The sequence below is a fragment of the Ornithodoros turicata genome, chromosome 4 (genome assembly GCF_037126465.1).
Source record: "Ornithodoros turicata isolate Travis chromosome 4, ASM3712646v1, whole genome shotgun sequence".
Lineage (NCBI taxonomy): Eukaryota > Metazoa > Arthropoda > Arachnida > Ixodida > Argasidae > Ornithodoros > Ornithodoros turicata.
In genome coordinates, this window is record NC_088204.1 from 4,229,959 (window position 1) to 4,247,801 (window position 17,843).

The 17,843-nt window shown below is 46.1% G+C and overlaps 2 protein-coding genes across 2 annotated transcripts in view; both read left to right on the plus strand.

The window, feature by feature from the left end:
• Positions 1 to 11,052, plus strand: part of LOC135390528 (receptor-type tyrosine-protein phosphatase F-like) — a 28,551-nt gene extending 17,499 nt beyond the window's left edge. Inside the window, exons 17-29 of the mRNA XM_064620223.1 lie at positions 1,404 to 1,697; positions 1,873 to 2,126; positions 3,362 to 3,434; positions 3,506 to 3,612; positions 7,029 to 7,233; positions 9,282 to 9,375; positions 9,456 to 9,571; positions 9,858 to 10,009; positions 10,071 to 10,158; positions 10,263 to 10,336; positions 10,398 to 10,434; positions 10,606 to 10,691; positions 10,815 to 11,052. Coding sequence (XP_064476293.1) covers positions 1,404 to 1,697; positions 1,873 to 2,126; positions 3,362 to 3,434; positions 3,506 to 3,612; positions 7,029 to 7,233; positions 9,282 to 9,375; positions 9,456 to 9,571; positions 9,858 to 10,009; positions 10,071 to 10,158; positions 10,263 to 10,336; positions 10,398 to 10,434; positions 10,606 to 10,691; positions 10,815 to 10,949 — 1,715 coding nt within the window. The 3' untranslated portion in view covers positions 10,950 to 11,052. The remainder of the gene's footprint in view (positions 1 to 1,403; positions 1,698 to 1,872; positions 2,127 to 3,361; positions 3,435 to 3,505; positions 3,613 to 7,028; positions 7,234 to 9,281; positions 9,376 to 9,455; positions 9,572 to 9,857; positions 10,010 to 10,070; positions 10,159 to 10,262; positions 10,337 to 10,397; positions 10,435 to 10,605; positions 10,692 to 10,814) is intronic.
• Positions 11,053 to 11,083: 31 nt separating this feature from the next.
• On the plus strand, positions 11,084 to 13,634 carry LOC135390759 (receptor-type tyrosine-protein phosphatase alpha-like). Its single transcript, XM_064620630.1, has 10 exons — positions 11,084 to 11,166; positions 11,238 to 11,373; positions 11,450 to 11,596; positions 11,687 to 11,783; positions 12,111 to 12,187; positions 12,254 to 12,388; positions 12,452 to 12,577; positions 12,649 to 12,800; positions 12,871 to 13,006; positions 13,226 to 13,634. The coding sequence occupies exons 1-10, from the start codon at positions 11,111 to 11,113 to the stop codon at positions 13,298 to 13,300; spliced, it is 1,137 nt and encodes a 378-aa protein (XP_064476700.1). The 5' UTR covers positions 11,084 to 11,110; the 3' UTR covers positions 13,301 to 13,634.
• Positions 13,635 to 17,843: the final 4,209 nt, after the last annotated feature.

A 17,843-nucleotide genomic window follows, 5' to 3' on the forward strand; every position in this document is an offset into this window, starting at 1 on the left:
TCGCCGTGTCTGTAATCGACATGCTGAGGTTGAAATTGGTAATGAGCAGTTATGGAAGGTGACGTCCCCATGTGCCCAACGCGGTAAAGGTTGGTGTGACTATGGGTTCCCACTGAAAACATGGCCTATGATCCGAGGACAGAGGTCGGTTGTATGTTTCAACTATCATGGTGTCTATGCAGCCGATAGTTCTGGTGCAGTATTTTTCCAGAACCTCTAGCGCCGCCTTACTGTGTGTGAAGCGTGAACACAGCCCACGCGCCAGGTGCGCTGATCCCGCTGTGTGGTTCAATGCGATCAGCCCTGACTTCGCCGGATGAATTACTATCCCCATAAGATACGACGCACCCGCGTGTGTGATATCTGATTTGCGTGTGTCATGTGTGTGTGTGCGAGCGTATGCCTCATCTTTTTCATCGTAATCCCATTCATACAGTATATTATCTTACATGCACAGATGTACGGTACAGTCGACCCGCGTTTATCCGGACTTCATTTATCCGAATCCTGCGCTATCCGGCCAAAAAAGCATGGGGACGGATTTCTCCCGATGTATTTCGCCTTCCTTTAACCAGGCTCCAGCTTCCCGACTCGGACAGGAATTCCAGGGAGCAGAAGTGACCAATACCTAAGAACCGGCTTCAGTTATCCAGTCATTGTCCAGGAAGGACACCTGGCCCACACCTAGTCAAGCGAGGTCGAGAGCCCTGGTCGTGGCCTCCTTTTTACTGACACGAGGAAGGTGCTGCTAGGAAGAATTTTCTCCCTTTCCGACTTTGCAGGTTTTCGCAAAAGTAATCCACTGAGCAGTCTGGACATTTCAGACTGAGAAGGTCCGCAACGAGGACTCCTGCGCTGCAATCACGGATGACGACATCGTCAGTGTCGTCGCTTCCGCTAGTGTTCAAGAAGAATCTGACGATGAAAGCGGTGGATGCACCAGCTGTTACGTTACAAAATGCGCGGGCTGTGCTGGGAACAGGGCTAGTATTTTTCGAGCAACAGAACAATATTTCGCAAGTTAATGGCATTAGTAAAGGTTTGCAAGAACTGAATGCGTGTATTAGAATGAGACAGATGACTATGGATACTTTTTTGCGTAATGGTCAATAAAGATGTCCTTCTATATAGGATCACTCTGCATTTTCCTGTCTCACTTATCCGGTTCCCCCGCTATCCGGGCATTTCCACAGGAAATGGAGCCGTCCGGATAAACGCGGGTCGACTGTATCACAATTGTTGCGGTGAAACACCCCATCTCATCGTCATGCATGTAGTAGTTGTTGTTGTTGTTACTTGTTGTTGTTACTTACTACTTGTTGTTGTCATTTTAGTAGTAGGGGTTATTGTTGTGTTGTTGCTGATACAGCTTCTTGGAATAGTAATCACATTGTTTTTATCAGTTCCTGATGGAATGGCATCATTCACGTCTCCTACCATAAAACGAGAGTACGTGGAGATAAGATGGTCTGACGTTCCGTGCGACCAAGCCAATGGGATCATCTCTACATATCACGTGACTGCCCGCAGCCTGGACCCGTGGGACACGGAAGTATACAATCAAACGACCACAAAGAACAGGATAACCTTCAATACCTTAGTGCCATACAACCGCTACGATGTGCGAGTGATCGCCGAAAATGGTGCTGGACTATCGAGACTACACGATTACATGAACTTCACCACACTGCCAATAGGTGAGTACTCATCACGACGATGGAAGAAAGTGCAAATACAGTGACGTATAGTCATTGGTAGTCATAAGGGACAGGCTATAACTCAAAAATAACAGACTAAGTCTATTTGTTTTAGCAGCATTACGGGAAACCGGTGGTTGCTAAAGGTGTTGTTGTTGTTGTTTTTGTTCTCCAGAGCCTCTCGCCCCCACCTCGCTCGTAGCAGAACAAGAATCAAGGACGAGCATTTCCTTAACATGGGACGCTCCATCTCCACCTTACGGTATCATCGCGAACTATACGATTGTTTTTCGACCACAACAGCTAGGTTACTCTGAGATGAAGAAGGAAATCGGCGCCAAAGACGCCATCTGTCGTGGAATGAAAGATGGGAAGAAACAGTGTTTTACCATCGAGGATCTTCAGCCGGACACCAAGTACTCCATTACGGTAACCACTCCTGCAGCACCATTCGTATCCCTTTATGTGAACTCGGAGCTTGCGATGTAAAAAAACAGCGTTTTGATCCCATTCCTGTAAGTTGGCGTACGCCAGACTACGCCTTTCCTTCATCCTCTCCCCATTCCCGCTATTTAAGGTTGTGTTCGTTTATTGGACTCGAGCAACTCGAGAGCCGAGAGAGTCGACCCTTGCAGGGCGAAAATAGTGAGTTTTAGTATACCGTTGATAAAGTTATCGTGCCTATCGGAACCAATCGCAGTGGTGCGTGACTCACAATCTTATCCACTGATTGGTTCCGGTTGATACGGTTCGACGCAAGCCACGTTATCAACGGTCTGCTAAAACTCTATAATACCCTGGTTAGGCCCGCGTGACGTCATCGCCCTGACAAAGGCTCCTGTTCGAAAATCCGACGAATCAACACGAGGGGTGTTCGAGGTCGACTCCCAGCGACTCTCATGTGGATGAGAGCCGTTGGATTCGATGACGTACGATGACACACGTCACGACTCCGACTCTCAGGTCATGCGAGTTGAATATACGTACACAACCTAAGACAACAGCCAGAAGAGCCAGTGCCACCTAGAGTAATCCAAGCATTATCGCTCAGTCGCACTCGTTTATTGAGCTCGAGTAACTCGACAGACGACTCATGGTGGGCGAAAATGCTCACTTGCGCACAAAAAGCGACTTGCACCGACTCTCCTTTCGATGTGGGCCGCTAGAGTCGAATGACGTATACGATGACTCTCATACGTCACGACTCGAAGGTCGAACGCACCCAATACGCGAGTACTCTGACGCGACTACTCAGAGTATTGCGAGTCGGAGTCGTGGGTCATCGTGCGAGTCTTCGTACGTCATCGACTCCAGCTCAACGCAACGAGACGAGAGTCGCAGGGAGTCGACTCTCCAGCTCCGCTAGTGGTGGATCCTCAAATATAAATACGGGGGTCACAGTCATGGGGATGACGTCACCACCAAGAGTCGACTCTTTGTACTCTCGACTTGCTGGAATCCAGTTAACCAACACAACCGAATTTCCTCCTTTTTATGTTCTTTTTTTTTTTTTGCATTGACTTGGTCATTTCGCACCTCAATAACTCGAGCATGGATAAAAGAGACAAAAAGTTGTATGTTATAGAATTTGCTCTTTTCTCGTTCTACATTTGTTGATCATAACGTTTCGTTTTGCTGAGTAACTTGTCGAATGCTGTTTGCAGGTGTCTGCGACTAACGTAGGAACAATGAGGGGACCCCCATCGGAGGAAATAGAAGCGGAAACGAAAGAATTACGTAAGTCGAAGCAAGGTCAATTAAAAGGGAAAGGATGACCGACTTATGCCCCGAGTGAACGTGCTTTACAGCTCCCGATCCACCGAGAGAATTGTCTGTCACGGACAGAACAGAGCATAGTATCAGGGTAGAATGGAAGGAGCCGATACGCAAGAATGGAGTTCTCAGGCAGTACAGAGTAAGTATCGTCTCCTTCGATTGATCTTTACGAAAGACAGAAACAAGACACACACACACACACGTACATTGGATGATGATAGGGTGCGCGACTCACCGGCGCTGAGGCGGTACACTGACAGAAACGAGAAACTACATACCTACTGGGAGCTCATTGTACAGCACTACGTAGCACATAATTAAAAAGGCAGGTGGGACAACGTCGTGCAGGGTTTGTGGTTTTCGGCATTCGCCGAAAAATACCGAAACCGCCCCCCCCCACCCCAATGATACTTTTTTTTTTCTAATTTGGAATATTCTAAAAAAATCCGAATACGCAGTACCATGCCAGCTGAGACCCTTCCAATGGGAAAGGGAAATCCCCGCTGGAATGCCCCACCTGTGGACCGTAGGTAGAGCCTGGCATTAGAGAGTTTCAGTGCATCGTACGCTATCGCCTTTGCGTACGTAAGTGACCGCGTTGGTGTTTTCTGCGCACGCGCGCAACATAAAAGAGAGCTTCGTCTGGTGCACAGAACCACCACGCTATTCCCTTCTTTCGGAACATGTTTCGGAACACGTCATGCACAGAAGGATGACCTGGTTGTGAGGTCTGTTATCGGCAGGGAATGTTCGGAACACCCAAACAGTTCCAAAAGCCGATCACTGACTCCCTAGCCTTCTATAGCTCGACTTTGTGCTCTGTGAACTCTTCCGGCTACACCCCTCCAATTACGATTTCGACTCACCCTTGTTTTCGTTTCTGAGGCCCATTAAAACACGCTCAAGCCAGCAAGACTTTCGTGGAGAACTGAATAGATACCCGCATTCGGGAATTTATTTTCGAGGCTGAATATAGCTGCCGAAAGAAAGCCCCCCCCCCCCGAATTGGTTTGAAAGGAAGAGCCAAAAACTACAAACCCTAGAGGTGATGCTAGTAGTATAGTAGGGAGGAGAATACGTTCCATTCCCTCCTTATAAGGTAACGAGGAAGAAAGGGCTGAGGAGGAGGAGGAGGAGGAGTGTCGTTGGGAGGAACCCGAGAGGTCTGACCAGCTCCGGTGGCGCAGCGGTAACGCGTGTGCTTGGAGACTGGGAGGTCCGCGGGTCGAATCCGCGGGCCGTCTGTGCCGTCTGGGGTTTTTCCTGGTTTTTCCTCTCGGGTTCCTCCCAACGACACTCCTCCTCCGAGAGGTCTGCCTGCCTGAATAGGCGGCATGTTTCTCGGGAAGGGAAAGGTGGTGGAGAGGAGGAGAGGAAAGGGTGAAGTGGAAGACCGAGCGGAATCCGCTCGGGGGGAGGATAGCTGCGTCCATGGGCCAACTTCAGGGGAACTGTGCCGGCATACGCCTATTACACATCTGAGGGAAACCCAGGAAAAACCCCAGACGGCACAGCCGGCCCGCGGATTCGAACCGCGGACCTCCCAGTCTCCAAGCGCACGCGTTACCGCTGCGCCACCGGAGCTGGTAAAAGAAAGGGCGCCATACCACGCCACCAGGATTGTCGCCCCCACGAATTCAACTCGCTCCATCACCCCGTTGACGAAAGTTGGTCCAGCCTTCTTAAATTTGAATTTCAGTCTACGCAACCAGGTTCACAAGGGACTAGGAAGAAGCACACAACACACACAGAGCTGCAACTGTAAACTATCAGAGGTTCATTGTTTGCAACAACAACTTCATTACAAGATGATGGATGACTGGGGAGTCTCATCGTCAGGGGCCATACTCTACCCCATTGCTGGTGGTGATGCAGGGAATGAAACAATGAGCCCCTTCACAATATAGATTAAAGTCCTATAGTATCCAGAAAGGTTAAGAGAGCTTTCAGAGCACAGCGTTGGCGTGTTGGATGTGGCCAGGGACCAAGCAATTTTGTGAGAGAGAGGGGGCGAGAGTCTAGCGTTAAGGGACCCGGAGAGTTTAGTGTGGGTAGTGGAGAGGAATGTGTTCTAGATCTTCAACAGCATCGCAGTGACTGCAGTGGGGAGAGTCAACTTTCCTCAAGCGGTAACGCCACTCTGCTGTAAAACCCACATCGAGGCGCATTCGATGAACTAGTGTGGCATCTTGACGAAGGACATGGCGAGGCATGCAGAAAGTGAGCGTTGGATGAACTCTGCTCAGCATGGCGTGGGGAGGAGAAACCGTGTCAGCGGTCCATTGGCAGGTAGCCAAACAACGTAAACAACGAGATTTGGCCGAGGCAGACCACAATTAGGGACGACACAAACAAGTGAGCCTCAAACGCCCAGAAATCCGTGTATGAATGAGCGAGTGAGTGAGAAAGATGTAAGAGAGAATGGGAATAGCGTGGTTGGTTTTCCGTCCCCTTCGCTTCGTACTTGAGGCACTCAATGCCTCAAAGGAAACAACGTGCTGGTGTGGTGTAGTGGCTAGCATGTCTGACTGGAAATAAGAAGACCCAGGTTTGATTCCTGGCGTCAGCACCTCTTTTTCCTGAGTTGTTGCATTAGCCAGACAAGCCACGAGGCGTCGATGTACAGACGACGATCTCCTCTCAACATCATTCTTTGCAGACATATATGCAAATATGCAATATACAGGTTTCCGCAGGATTCTCATTCTGTTATCTAATATTTATGTCTTGCGGAATCTCATGACATCACCACTTCTTCATTCATTCTTGTTGTTGGTGTATCCAAGTTAACAATGTGTGAGGTCAACCTGGCGTCGATATATACGATTATCAGTCACTGTTGTAGGAATTGAAATTATTGATTTAGCAGCATTATCAACGATTGACTACTGCACTGATTTCTCCCGGAAATGGTGAGGAAGGCTGCTCCTAGTACGTCTCTGGTCGTGTAGACTTTTAGTATGCCTTTGGCAGTGGTCTTTCTGAAAAGGGACTTACTCGCAATCCCGACAATCACACATTGATAACAGGATGAAGATCCTGTGGAAACCTGCTCACTGTGCATTTACACGTACATTTGCAAAGAGTGAATGTCTGATAGTTGAGAGTTTCAGCTATGTGTGTGTTGTCTGCGTCTTGCTAGTCCGTTGTGAATCTGACTATTTATACTGAAATTGAATATATACGAACTCCCCCACCTCACAACCTTCTATAGGTTCGTTTAATCTAACAGAAAAGCGACCACTGTAGCAGGCGATTCCTAAGAGCAGACATGTTATAAAGCGATAACCAGCACATCGTACGTGCACCGGGAATAGCCGTTTAAATTGGGCACCGTGCTACCGAATGCGCACCTACGTTACTCACCTATAAGCTTAAAGTATTGTAGATGATTTTGAGGGTGACAACAACAACAACAAATAAGCAATGATGATGTAGTGGTATCCCATTGCTTGAGGGGGAGAAGATGGTGAAGGATGATGAAGATGAATGCTTAGAGTTCACGTAGGAGCCCTTCTGACAATCGGGCTGTATCTATTGCAAACTTACCTGCAGCTGAACGTATCGTTGGTGCACTCATCTAACGAGGAGCTGCTGAACACAAGCCGTCCATATTCTGCTGTCTTGCGGAATACCTCCATCCTATGGCATGACCTGAAGTCCCTGTTCCCGGGTTCCAGTTACAATGTGTGCATACAAGCAAGCACAAGTGCAGGTTTTGGACCTCCTCACTGCAAAGAGATCAGCACCAAACTATCAGGTACGTACGGGTTCATCGTGCAAATCTGTGGAATGTGTAACTCTATGACCGATTGCGATTCGATGTATGAGTTATGTTTTCAGTTTCAGTTTATTTCTCCTTTGCGGATGGAAGTCGGGATAAAAGCCATTAGGCTTGTCAGAGATCCCGCTCCCATTACACAACTCACAGCAGCAGTCACATGCAAACAAACAGAATGTTATACATATCAAGAACAAAGGCACAAAAAAAAAACAAAAAAAAACGAGTACGCTATTCCATATCTAGGAAAAAGGAAACAAGACTATTTTTAGACGTTAACAGGAAATCGGAAAACATACGACTGTATTTATTAAGAACAGTAGGTAGCAGATATTGCAATGATTGTTTGCCATAATTTGTTCGACATCGCCGGGCCGAAATTGATAGGGAGAAGGGCGTTTTTGAATGTTACAAAGTTGCAAAAACGCTGCATTGTCTTGCCGAGTGCTCACCGAGTATGTCAATGCAAGTCTGTAATGGAGGAACTTCTATATAGGGATATTGTTATACAGTCAAACTCCTTTACAACGAAACTCAGGGGACAGCAAAAAAAAAATAAATTGCAGTAAAGGTATTTTGTTAGAAAGGATGTCCATTATTGGACCTATAGGGCTCCAGCGGGAGCGCAAAAAAAATTTGCTCTAGTGGTATTTTCGTTAAAAAGGTGTTCGCTGTAAAGGAGTTTGACTGTAGTATCTAAATAAATCTGGAATCTGTGACAGACGGCGAATTCCAGCAATAACCCTAAGTGCTCTCCTTCGCAAACGGGATAACATATTTATATTACCAAGTGTAGTCGTGCCCCATACGAGAAAGCAGTAACTATATTTCGAGACGAACAAGGCATTCTAAATATGTAATTTTACCTTTTCCGGCAAGAAATATCGGTGCCTACTTAACATACCATTTATGGCAGCTAGTTTTTTTGCAACATTCCTAATATGTACGTATATTCCAGTTTATGCACTCTGAGAAAACAACGCTAAGGCTTTTAAAGGAGGGTACTAATTGGAGCTTTCTATTCGCGAAATAGACATTAATACCTGTAAGAACAGTCTTCTTCCTTGGTCGAAACAACATCATTTTGGTTTTATCTGTGTTAACACTTAAGGAGTTACAGTCCGTCCATAACTGTAGTGTTTGCATTACGTAGTTTGCAAACCTTTCCATTTTCCGTTATCGAAAATGCAGAAAAAAGAAGTGTGGCGTCGTCGGCATATATTATAAAATCTAATTTGACTGACCCATTTACTGCAGAGGATGCATTAACAATATCATTTATATAAATGCTGAACAGTAGAGGTCCTAATATGCTACCTTGAGGCACTCCTGATTTTACATATCCGAGGTCAGATGAAATATTGTTAAGAATTACGGCTTGCTTTCTGGACGACAGGTACGATTTTAGAAACTTGATGCAGTGCCCCGAATTCCATACCACTCCCAGTTATCAATTAATATGTTATGATTTATGCAATCGAATCGCTTCCGGAAATCTATGAAGACACCTAATGTTAGTCGCCTTTCCTCAAGATTTTGCAATAGTATCTCTTTTTGTTTCAGTAGACTTATTTTTTTGACAGCCAAACTGTTCATTAATGTCAACGTTGTGTTTGCTTAAAAATCGTGTAAGTCGAGTGCCAATAATTTTTTAAAGACCTTTAGAAAAAAATAGGCAGAACGGAAATAGGTCGGTAGTTAGAAAAGTCATTTTTATCACCTTTTTTATGTAATCACGACACTTTCGCATTTTTTAGTTGAGTCGGAAAGATGCCCGTTTTTAATGACGAGTTATAAATGTGAGCAAGAGCAGGGGCGATTATGTCGATGACATACTTAATAGGTGTGATTTGAAGTCGAGAGACATCGTAACTTTTCGTATTATTAAACAGCAGATAATTGCTAATTATTTCGTAGACATCATGTTCGACATGGAAGGATCAGAATACAGAAATGTTTCGTCGTCCAGTGGGACGTGCTGTTCCTTACTCCATTCCACATAGTTCATCTTCCATTTTCTACTGCAGTCAGCCCTAGACCAGGCGGAGAAACCATCGTGGCAGTAGGGGTCAGCGTTCCTGTCATATTAGCCATTTCAGCAACGGCGTTATACTACCTCAGGTAAGGATCGACTAATGTAGTTCTGCGTATGACTACAACACCACTACGAAGTGTTTTCACCGCCTGTTCGCCATGTCCAGCAGACGCAGGCGAAACATGTCCGTTGAACTGAAAACTGCCCCAGCACCTTTTGCCACAAATGAGGTTCTGGGCATACCCTCTGCAGGAAATGAGGTTCTGGACATACTCTCTGCAGGTATGACTTTCCCTTTTGGCAACTAACACGGCTTTACTTAACTTGAAACGATGTAGTGAGCGAGACCTCGTCTGAAACACTTGACACTAAGTCTTTCGGAGACATTCTACAAGCTATTCCTAGTGTGAATGCCCAGTCTGTCGGCCTTGCCTCCTACGCTATGCTTCACACGAGCATCAAATAACTCGTACCTTGAGAGGTGCTACCAGGTGCCGTGCCGTTTGCACCTAAAACACAATCAACACACATTCATACCTCACACTCAGCAACATTCAACAATCTGCAGAATATGTGGAGTGTGCCCCGGAAGCTGAAGGGTATGTCGTCATGAATACACCGCGGAGCAAAGGAAGAAATGCAGCGTTGATATCGGTCCAACAATTTCGGACGCATGTCATCAACGCTGAGGCAAACGGCGCGCTCAAGGAGGAGTACGTGGTATGCGGAGTACACACATAAAAGTGGATACATAGCAAGTTTTATGGCACACTGTTGGCAGGCTATTGACTCGGGTGAGCTGCATCCGTGCGAAGTTGCAGAAAGGCCAGAAAACACGCATAAGAACCGATATGGGAACGTTCTGCCATGTGAGTCTGCCATATGTCTTCAAGAGCATTGAAAACAACTGAAGAAGTATCTTCCAATAACTGAGAACGCTCACATATAGAATTAAATTTTTCTTGCTTTCCAGACGACCATTCGCGCGTTATTTTGTCAGAGCCTCCAGATGGTGGGTCGGATTATATCAACGCAAATTATGTTACTGTGAGTATTCAGCTTTAGATTTCAGGGAACCGTTGTGTCAAGGAATGCCTTCTTCTTCTAGGGTTACAATAACGACAGAAGGTACATCGCAACGCAAGGTGGGTCAGGATTTTCGTGCCTACCATCCAACTTTATTTCGAGCTCCTCGTGTTCCTCAATTATTCCACACTGATCGTTATATCCGGACCGTATCATCGTATTACTAATTCTATAGTTCACGCAATATATATTTGAGTCGTGTGCAGGACAAGATGCTTAATCTCTTTAAGGTCCAACTCTCGCAACAGTCACCGACTTCTGGCGCATGGTGTGGGAATCTGGTAGCTGCAAGATCGTCACGCTTACCAGTCTGGCGGTATTCAATATATCAAACACTTTTTCCTGATAATGCATAGCTCGTCAATATTTCTTAGCGGTGTTGCGAGGAATCACCTGATCATCGCCATTTATGTAGGTGTTGTTGTTATCTACAACATAGGTAAAGTGCGTCAAGTATTGGCCAGGATCAGTGGAGCAATACGGCGATATTGAAGTGAGGCTCCATCACACCGACACCACGGATGACTTCGTTATAAGAGAGTTCGCTATGTCACGGGCAAGTAGAAGCATGTAACAATTAAAATGGTCGCCTACCCATTAGTAGAGAACCCATACGGACAGCGCTTCACGGTTGCTTCACTGTAGGAAGAGAAGTGCCGACATCTCCTGCAGTTCCACTTCACCAGTTGGGCCGATCATGGTGTTCCCACTTGTCTGGATGCCATATGTTCATTTATGAAACGGGTAAGGGGCTTTCATCATGAAGACTCTCCAATCATCGTCCACTGCAGGTGAGTTATTGACATAAATTGGACAATATCTACATAATATTCTGTTGTTGCATCCCCACTATGTATTGCAGTGCAGGCACTGGTGCAACCGGTACTTTTATTCTAATGGACAGCGTGCTGGACCAAGCAGAAGCCCTGAAGCAGTTGGACGTCTTCTCTCACCTATGTGCTATGCGACAATGTCGGGCCAAGTTAGTCGAGTCATTGGTACGGCCACGGCTACTTAGACTGAGTATAACAGAGAATATTATATATCATCATCGTCCCTCTGTCTCACGAATAGGACCAGTACGTCTTTGCGCACCGCGCGATCGAGGCCCTCTGTAAAACATGGCATTCGATAAGCGTCAAAGACTTCATGAAGCGAGTGCAGGAACTCAGAGTTACAAATAGTGCTTCGAGGAAAAGCATAATTGAAGAGGAGTTTGAGGTCAGGATCACATCGTTATAAGCGGAATTAAGTGTTGAATATCCGTGCCTACGAGTACATTAAAGGTTTCTTTAATCCTCCCTGTTGCAGGAACTCAACAGACCAATATATCGACGTTGCGAAACCTACAACAGCGCCCTCAGCTACGGAAACGTCGGGAAAAATCAAACACGTGACGTTCTAGCAGGTAAAATCCGTGGTCCGTGATGTAGTGCGGAAGCACATCGATGAAGGTCCCTATAACCTTCTGCTCTATTTAATCCCATACTGCGCGTTTGTTTGTTTAATCCCGTACACCTATTGTATTCCGGTTTATGACTCTTCTGAATCGCGTTATAACTGGGTTAAGCGACTGCTGAACTAAACTTGAAGCTTAGTACAATTCCTCGGTTCTGACACAGACAGCAGTATTGAAAAATCTTTGAAAGATTTCTTCTTTGAAAGAGAGAATCTTTCTTTTGAGAAAGAATCTTTGAAAGAAAGAATCTGAAAGATTCGCTGTGGATTTTTACAGGCGACTCCAAACGATTCCTCCTTTGCCCTCCGCAAGGTTCTGGTCGTACGGACTACATCAACGCCGTATATGTTGATGTAAGAATACCTCGTCCAGTAGGAAATCTCTTCTGTTTCGGAATAGTCACTGAGACTATTTTGCAGGGTTACAGAAGCCGCAATGCGTTCCTGGTGACTCAGTTCCCGAGACCAGACACGGTCGGAGACTTTTGGCAGATGGTCTCGACGAGCAAGACAACAACCATCGTCACTTTAGACAACTTGCATCGGGCAGATAAGGTGTGGAAGGACACATTCGGTATTGCATATTATAATAGGTTTCTGTTTTAAATATTCCTGTAGAACTGCCCCAAGTTCTGGCCGGAAGTTCACCAGACTCTGAGAAACTACGGCTGCTCAGTCTGCAACACAGCGACGACGGTAAACTCTGGTATCGTCGTGCGAACCTTTAGACTTGATCAGAATGAGGTAATGGTCTTTATATTCTCTTTAGGTATAAAGAAATGACATAAATTTAAATAATCGATTAATGGTTCCAGCAACCTCCTAGAGCAGTGCGCCAGTTTCACCTGCAACATTGGCCGCGATCGGCCCCGGTGCCGCCATCTTGTGACGTCATATTGAACCTCATTCAGCAAGTAGAGGACTGGCAGAGTCGATCGCCAAACACTGTGCTAGTCATTCAGTGCACGTACGTCCCATAGTGCATATCCCGCTAAGATGATCGTTATAATAACTCGTCTGTCGTACGTGTTATGCAGGGATGGATGTCTTGCGAGTGGACTCTTCTGCGCTTCAAGTATCATCTGGAAACGAATGAAGACAGAACAAATGGTGGATGTCTTTCAAAGCGTGCAGACCATTCGAAGAAGTCGAACAGAATTCGTGCGGGAACTGGTAATATTTGTTGAGTGGTATATAATAGCGTTAAGCAGAGGTTGCTGACGTTTCTTCTGTTTATCATTCTACTTGGCGCATCGCTCTGATATTACAAGAACTGTTACCGAGAGAACGTGCCTAACAGCGCTTTTCTTAGTCTTGGGGCAATGTTAGCGTAAGAAAGGTGACGAAATCTCTCAAAACTGTCACGATAACTCATGGGTTCCTCCTTTGCAGGTCCAGTACCAGTTTTGCTACGATGTGGCCTTGGCTTTCCTCGACAAATTGAGCACCTACGCGAACTTCCAGTGACTGTGGGCTGTTCACTTAGTTCATGATGTTCTTCCGCTCTTAAAGAGTTTACCGCATTGGGTGGAGGGTATGATTGTAATACCCTTGTAACATTGGCAGTCTCCAATCATCTTTGAAACCAACGGACACTGAATATGCGGTTAGCGCCGTCAAGCGTGTAACATGTCAACCTGTCACGAAGCATTGGATGCAATGATGTTTGAAAAGTAGGCACGTCACTCTCTAGGTGGCGCTATGCGCACGTTCTTTGGCTATTGGTTCCAATCATCATTGAAGACTACCCATGTAACAGAGGCGTAAGTTGAGGCGTAAGAAGAGATAATGGACGGAGGGATTGGAATAAAGGAAAACCCTAAGTAACTGTGACTACAACTACAGTCCAGTGGTTTCTGACCGTGTACAATTACCGCTTGGCGCCTGCCCGTCTGACTCCCGATGCTCCTCAAAACTGCATGCCGAACGCATGTCCATTACCGCCTGTTGGTAGCATCGCTCTGTAGGCGTCCTCAGACGTTCTGAACGATGGAACGTCCTGCCCATGGCAAAACCTATTGAAGAATGGGGAATATGGGGAAGCGCTGACGCGAGTAGGTCTAAACTTGGTGCAAGCCAGGGTCCAAGGTTTCTTGCACACCACAGCAAGACCCGCCTACCTCAATGTCATAAACAAGGACAAGTGAATCACTTCACTTTTGGCAGGGTCACTTGTTCACGGTTTAATGTTTTCGATTAGGTAAATGTTGCAGTAAATGTGTCCGTTGTGAGCTTGTTGGATCAAAACACTGATCAAGTCGGAGGCCCGCTAGTAGAAAAGGACCTAAGATATAATACAGTCATATGTGTTTTATTGCCGTTAGGTAATAGTTGTTCATGACTATAGCGTTAAGGTTGAAGCCGAGGACGTGTCCTTGCATTCACGGCGGGGGAAATTCCATAAACTTTATCAGTGTCATCGTTGCGGGTATACCCGCATTACCCGCACTCTATGGCCAACTAAGTGATCCCTCTGTGTTACTGTAATGTGCTCCGGCTCCTGTGTGGATCCATATGGGGCCCGTCTTTTTCAAAGCATCATGAAAGGATATTTGACGAGCCCGCGATCATTTTTAATTTGTTCCCCTGTACTAAAGCACTCACTTTGTGAAATATGAAGTTGAAAATGGTTCAAATATCGAAGATGCTTTACAGAATCCGTAGAGAAACGGACGAAAATGGCAGTATCGACATAAAATTTTGGAGCGTAATACGTCCTCTAACATCTACTTTAGCTTCCCGACACTCTTCTTATTTGTTGCATCTTCGTTACAAAAGCCGAATTTTATCTTGGCGAACCCTGTATATTAACCATGGGCGTGAACGGCAGCTGCTACGGTGGGCCTCCGAGGCGAACTGGCCGTGACGTCGTACACGGAACATGTTACCGATTCGTGAACGGGCTTTTGCGAACAAACTGCAAAATTTTCAAACAAGCTCGCATATTTCGCCATGAAATACACATGACCTGGAGACAAGATTGTATCTAACCGTTGACACAGCATCCTACGAGAAAAGTAATATATAGCCGTTGACTGTCAGGTTGAGACATGTGTATAGATGCAAGTTGTCTGCTGCTCGAAGCTGGCGTCGCTCTACAGGTTCATGTGTAAAACGCTGCAATAAATACGTATTTGGCAATTGTTATTGGCAACTCGTCACAGCGACATTTTTCGTACTACACGCGTGTAGCTTGAGCACAGTCCGGAGAATCAAACGGATCAGTTTTTCTAGCGGAGTACCGTGATGTCATGCCGGCATTCTCGGAGTTCGCAACACAGTGTGAACGAGAGCGTTGCGAATGCCGTAGAAGCGGTTAATGCGTTCCCCGCGTTTGCGTCTTTCCATGACGTAGTGTGAACGTAGCATTACTATGCGTAATGGTTTAGGTTGTCTGTTGTTGGTTCCTCTGTATTTTCTCCATGGAGGACACTTCGCTCTCAAGATACGTTGTTCACGGCCTTCCCAAGCAACACAATGTACAGGAAGTCGAGTGCAATAGGTGTAGACGGGTAGGTGGAAGACCTTGAACAAACTCGTGGAACTAGAGAACATTGACAAGACATACCGACCACCCCCGTTGCACTCGACTTTCAGTACACTGTCCTGCTTGGGTTCTTGCCTGTGGTGCGGCAACTGTGGCGGGAACTGTGCCTCGGCACCCCATTGGTGAAATAAATCGAAATAAAAAAAAGATAGAGAGAAAGGGGTTGAAAGTCTTCTCCAGAGTTCATCTGGAACAGTAAAAACCAGTAAAAATAGAGGCAGCTCAGATCGGCCTGGGTGACATGGCAATGCCATCAAATAAAGAGAAAAAAAAGAAAAAAAACACATTAATAATAAACAAACAAATAGATAAAAGAAATCAGGACCCATGCTTGACACTCAATAAGGACCTCATATAGATCACTGTTTCATGTACGGGCAAACAGAGAACCCCCTATTTCGCATAGAAATATGCAACTACATTAAACTGCTAACGGTGTTTCTCTATATGCAAAGGGGAACGCATTGCTGGTATACACTACCTTCCAATGACGTCACCACAGAAGCCACCAATCCAACCACACACGACGAAACAGCAGAGCTCGAGATAGCGACGCATCACGAAGACAACACCATATCACTCCTCTTGGAAACAACACACTCGGCGACCGTGAAATGGGCAAAAGAGAGAGACCTTTTTTATGGGAAGCTGTGACTTCATACTTCCCGCATGTTTGCCTTGCCGTTCCTGGTTGAAGGTTCCGGATATTACACGGAATCAGGGTGTCGAACGGAAACGTTTACGGGTTAGGTTCAGGTTCGGGGATTTTGGCTCGGTTTCTGGTTCAGTTTACAGAGCGCAGAAGTAACGGTCCGTTTCGGTTTATTCGAGTTCGAAACGGTTCAGCACATTGCAGAAGGTCGTGACAACATTCTCTGGTAATACGATGCATGGGGTGTACGGAACAGGATGCAAACTTACGTCAACGTCCAACGTCAAAAAGCAGGAAGTCAACAGCGTCTTGACATAGGACGTTGATTTATTTAAGATATCCATGATGAGTTGAAGGCAGGTGTAAGAGAGGTTAGTAAAGTAAAGAGTACATGTAGTACTTTCCATTTTGAAGTCTAGGAATTGGAGCACTCTTGGTGAACGAAAGCCTAAAGAGGTTGTCCCGATTAACCTGCATGACATCTTCCCAGCTGAACCATTTCCTCGCCAATGAATAAAAAGATCATCCACCAGCGCCGGGAAGCAACTGTAGCCATAAGCGTACAGACTAAGAGACAACGATAGGAGGAAGTGTGGAGAGAAGGGTTAACATGCGTACAACATGGCAGGCATGCTGGTGATGACGTACGGCTCGTGTCAAACTTAACTTGTACATCGTTCCAGCCTGAGAAGAGGGAAGACAGCAACCCTGGCAGCGCCTAGCAGAAAACAATGCCTTATCATATCACGAGGGTCACACACTCTACAGGCTTGTTCAGCTTAAGAAAGAAAAGAAATCTAGTCCGTCAGCTCTCAAAATATTACTGCGCCGCAGGAGACATGGCTGGGCACAGAGACGACACTCTGCCCCTCCGCCAGATAATGTAATCCATCACTCACTCACTCACCCCCTATAGTGTCTTCTTATCTCCAACGGCGTATGTATAGACGACAGACTAGATTGCTTCCGGTCTTAAGTTGAACACGACTACAATGGTAAATAGATAATCAAGACACCCTCCGCCGTTACTTCTACTTCGCACCACCAGGGTGCGCACGCCGGAATGGCGTTCAAGTTAACTCTGATGCGGGTTGTACATCCGCAATGAACGCTGAGGCGATGGTGTCCTTTGTTTTCTGTCCCTCAATCCCAGGTTTGATTATAGAGATTAGCATACGTATTGGGGCGACTTCAGAGGGAACTGTGCCGACATTCATCTGGAAAGTCTTCCGGAAAACCAGGAGAGAACCGCAGAGAGCACAGCCGGTGCCGGGATTCGAACGCCGCGTCCCGTTCCAGTCTTGGCATGGTAGATGGTCATCTGGAAGTAATTGTTGCCCGGGCTCGGTCTTTTCACATCGTGGAAGATGATCATCCTAACCGCTACTCCCATACGCGAGCTGATACAGGCACTTCGTCATGAAAGCGTCACTTACTGCACAAGTCCGTCTACCAGAAGTTAAAAACCGGAACTGTACGATCGTGTTTCTGCGCGTTTCGCTACGATGCAGAGACGCGAAGGAATTACAGGAGCAGTGAAGCCTCCCTCAAAAAAAAAAAAAAAACAAAAAAAAAAAAACAAAAAAGAAAAAGTTTTTGATAGCGGTGGATTGGGCAGCAAAATACCACGCGTTCTCGTACAAAAATAGCGGTTGTAGCTGACATGTAACGCGCGCGCGAGATCTACGATCGGTACACCCTCCAGACAAATCCCATGAACTCCTTCAGGGGTCCTGTAAGAGAATGCTAGTATGCTAGCGTTAGCATGCTAGTACAGGGTGTTCAAAATTAAGCCTTCACGAGCGCTACGC

Excerpts from the sequence above, each read along its gene's own strand:
- LOC135390759 (XM_064620630.1), top strand. The coding sequence starts at position 11,111 with ATGAAACGGGTAAGGGGCTTTCATCATGAAGACTCTCCAATCATCGTC. Across the intron at positions 11,167-11,237 it reads CCAATCATCGTCCACTGCAG|TGCAGGCACTGGTGCAACCG; the intron begins GTGAGTTATTGA and ends TATGTATTGCAG. Across the intron at positions 12,389-12,451 it reads ACTTGCATCGGGCAGATAAG|AACTGCCCCAAGTTCTGGCC; the intron begins GTGTGGAAGGAC and ends ATATTCCTGTAG.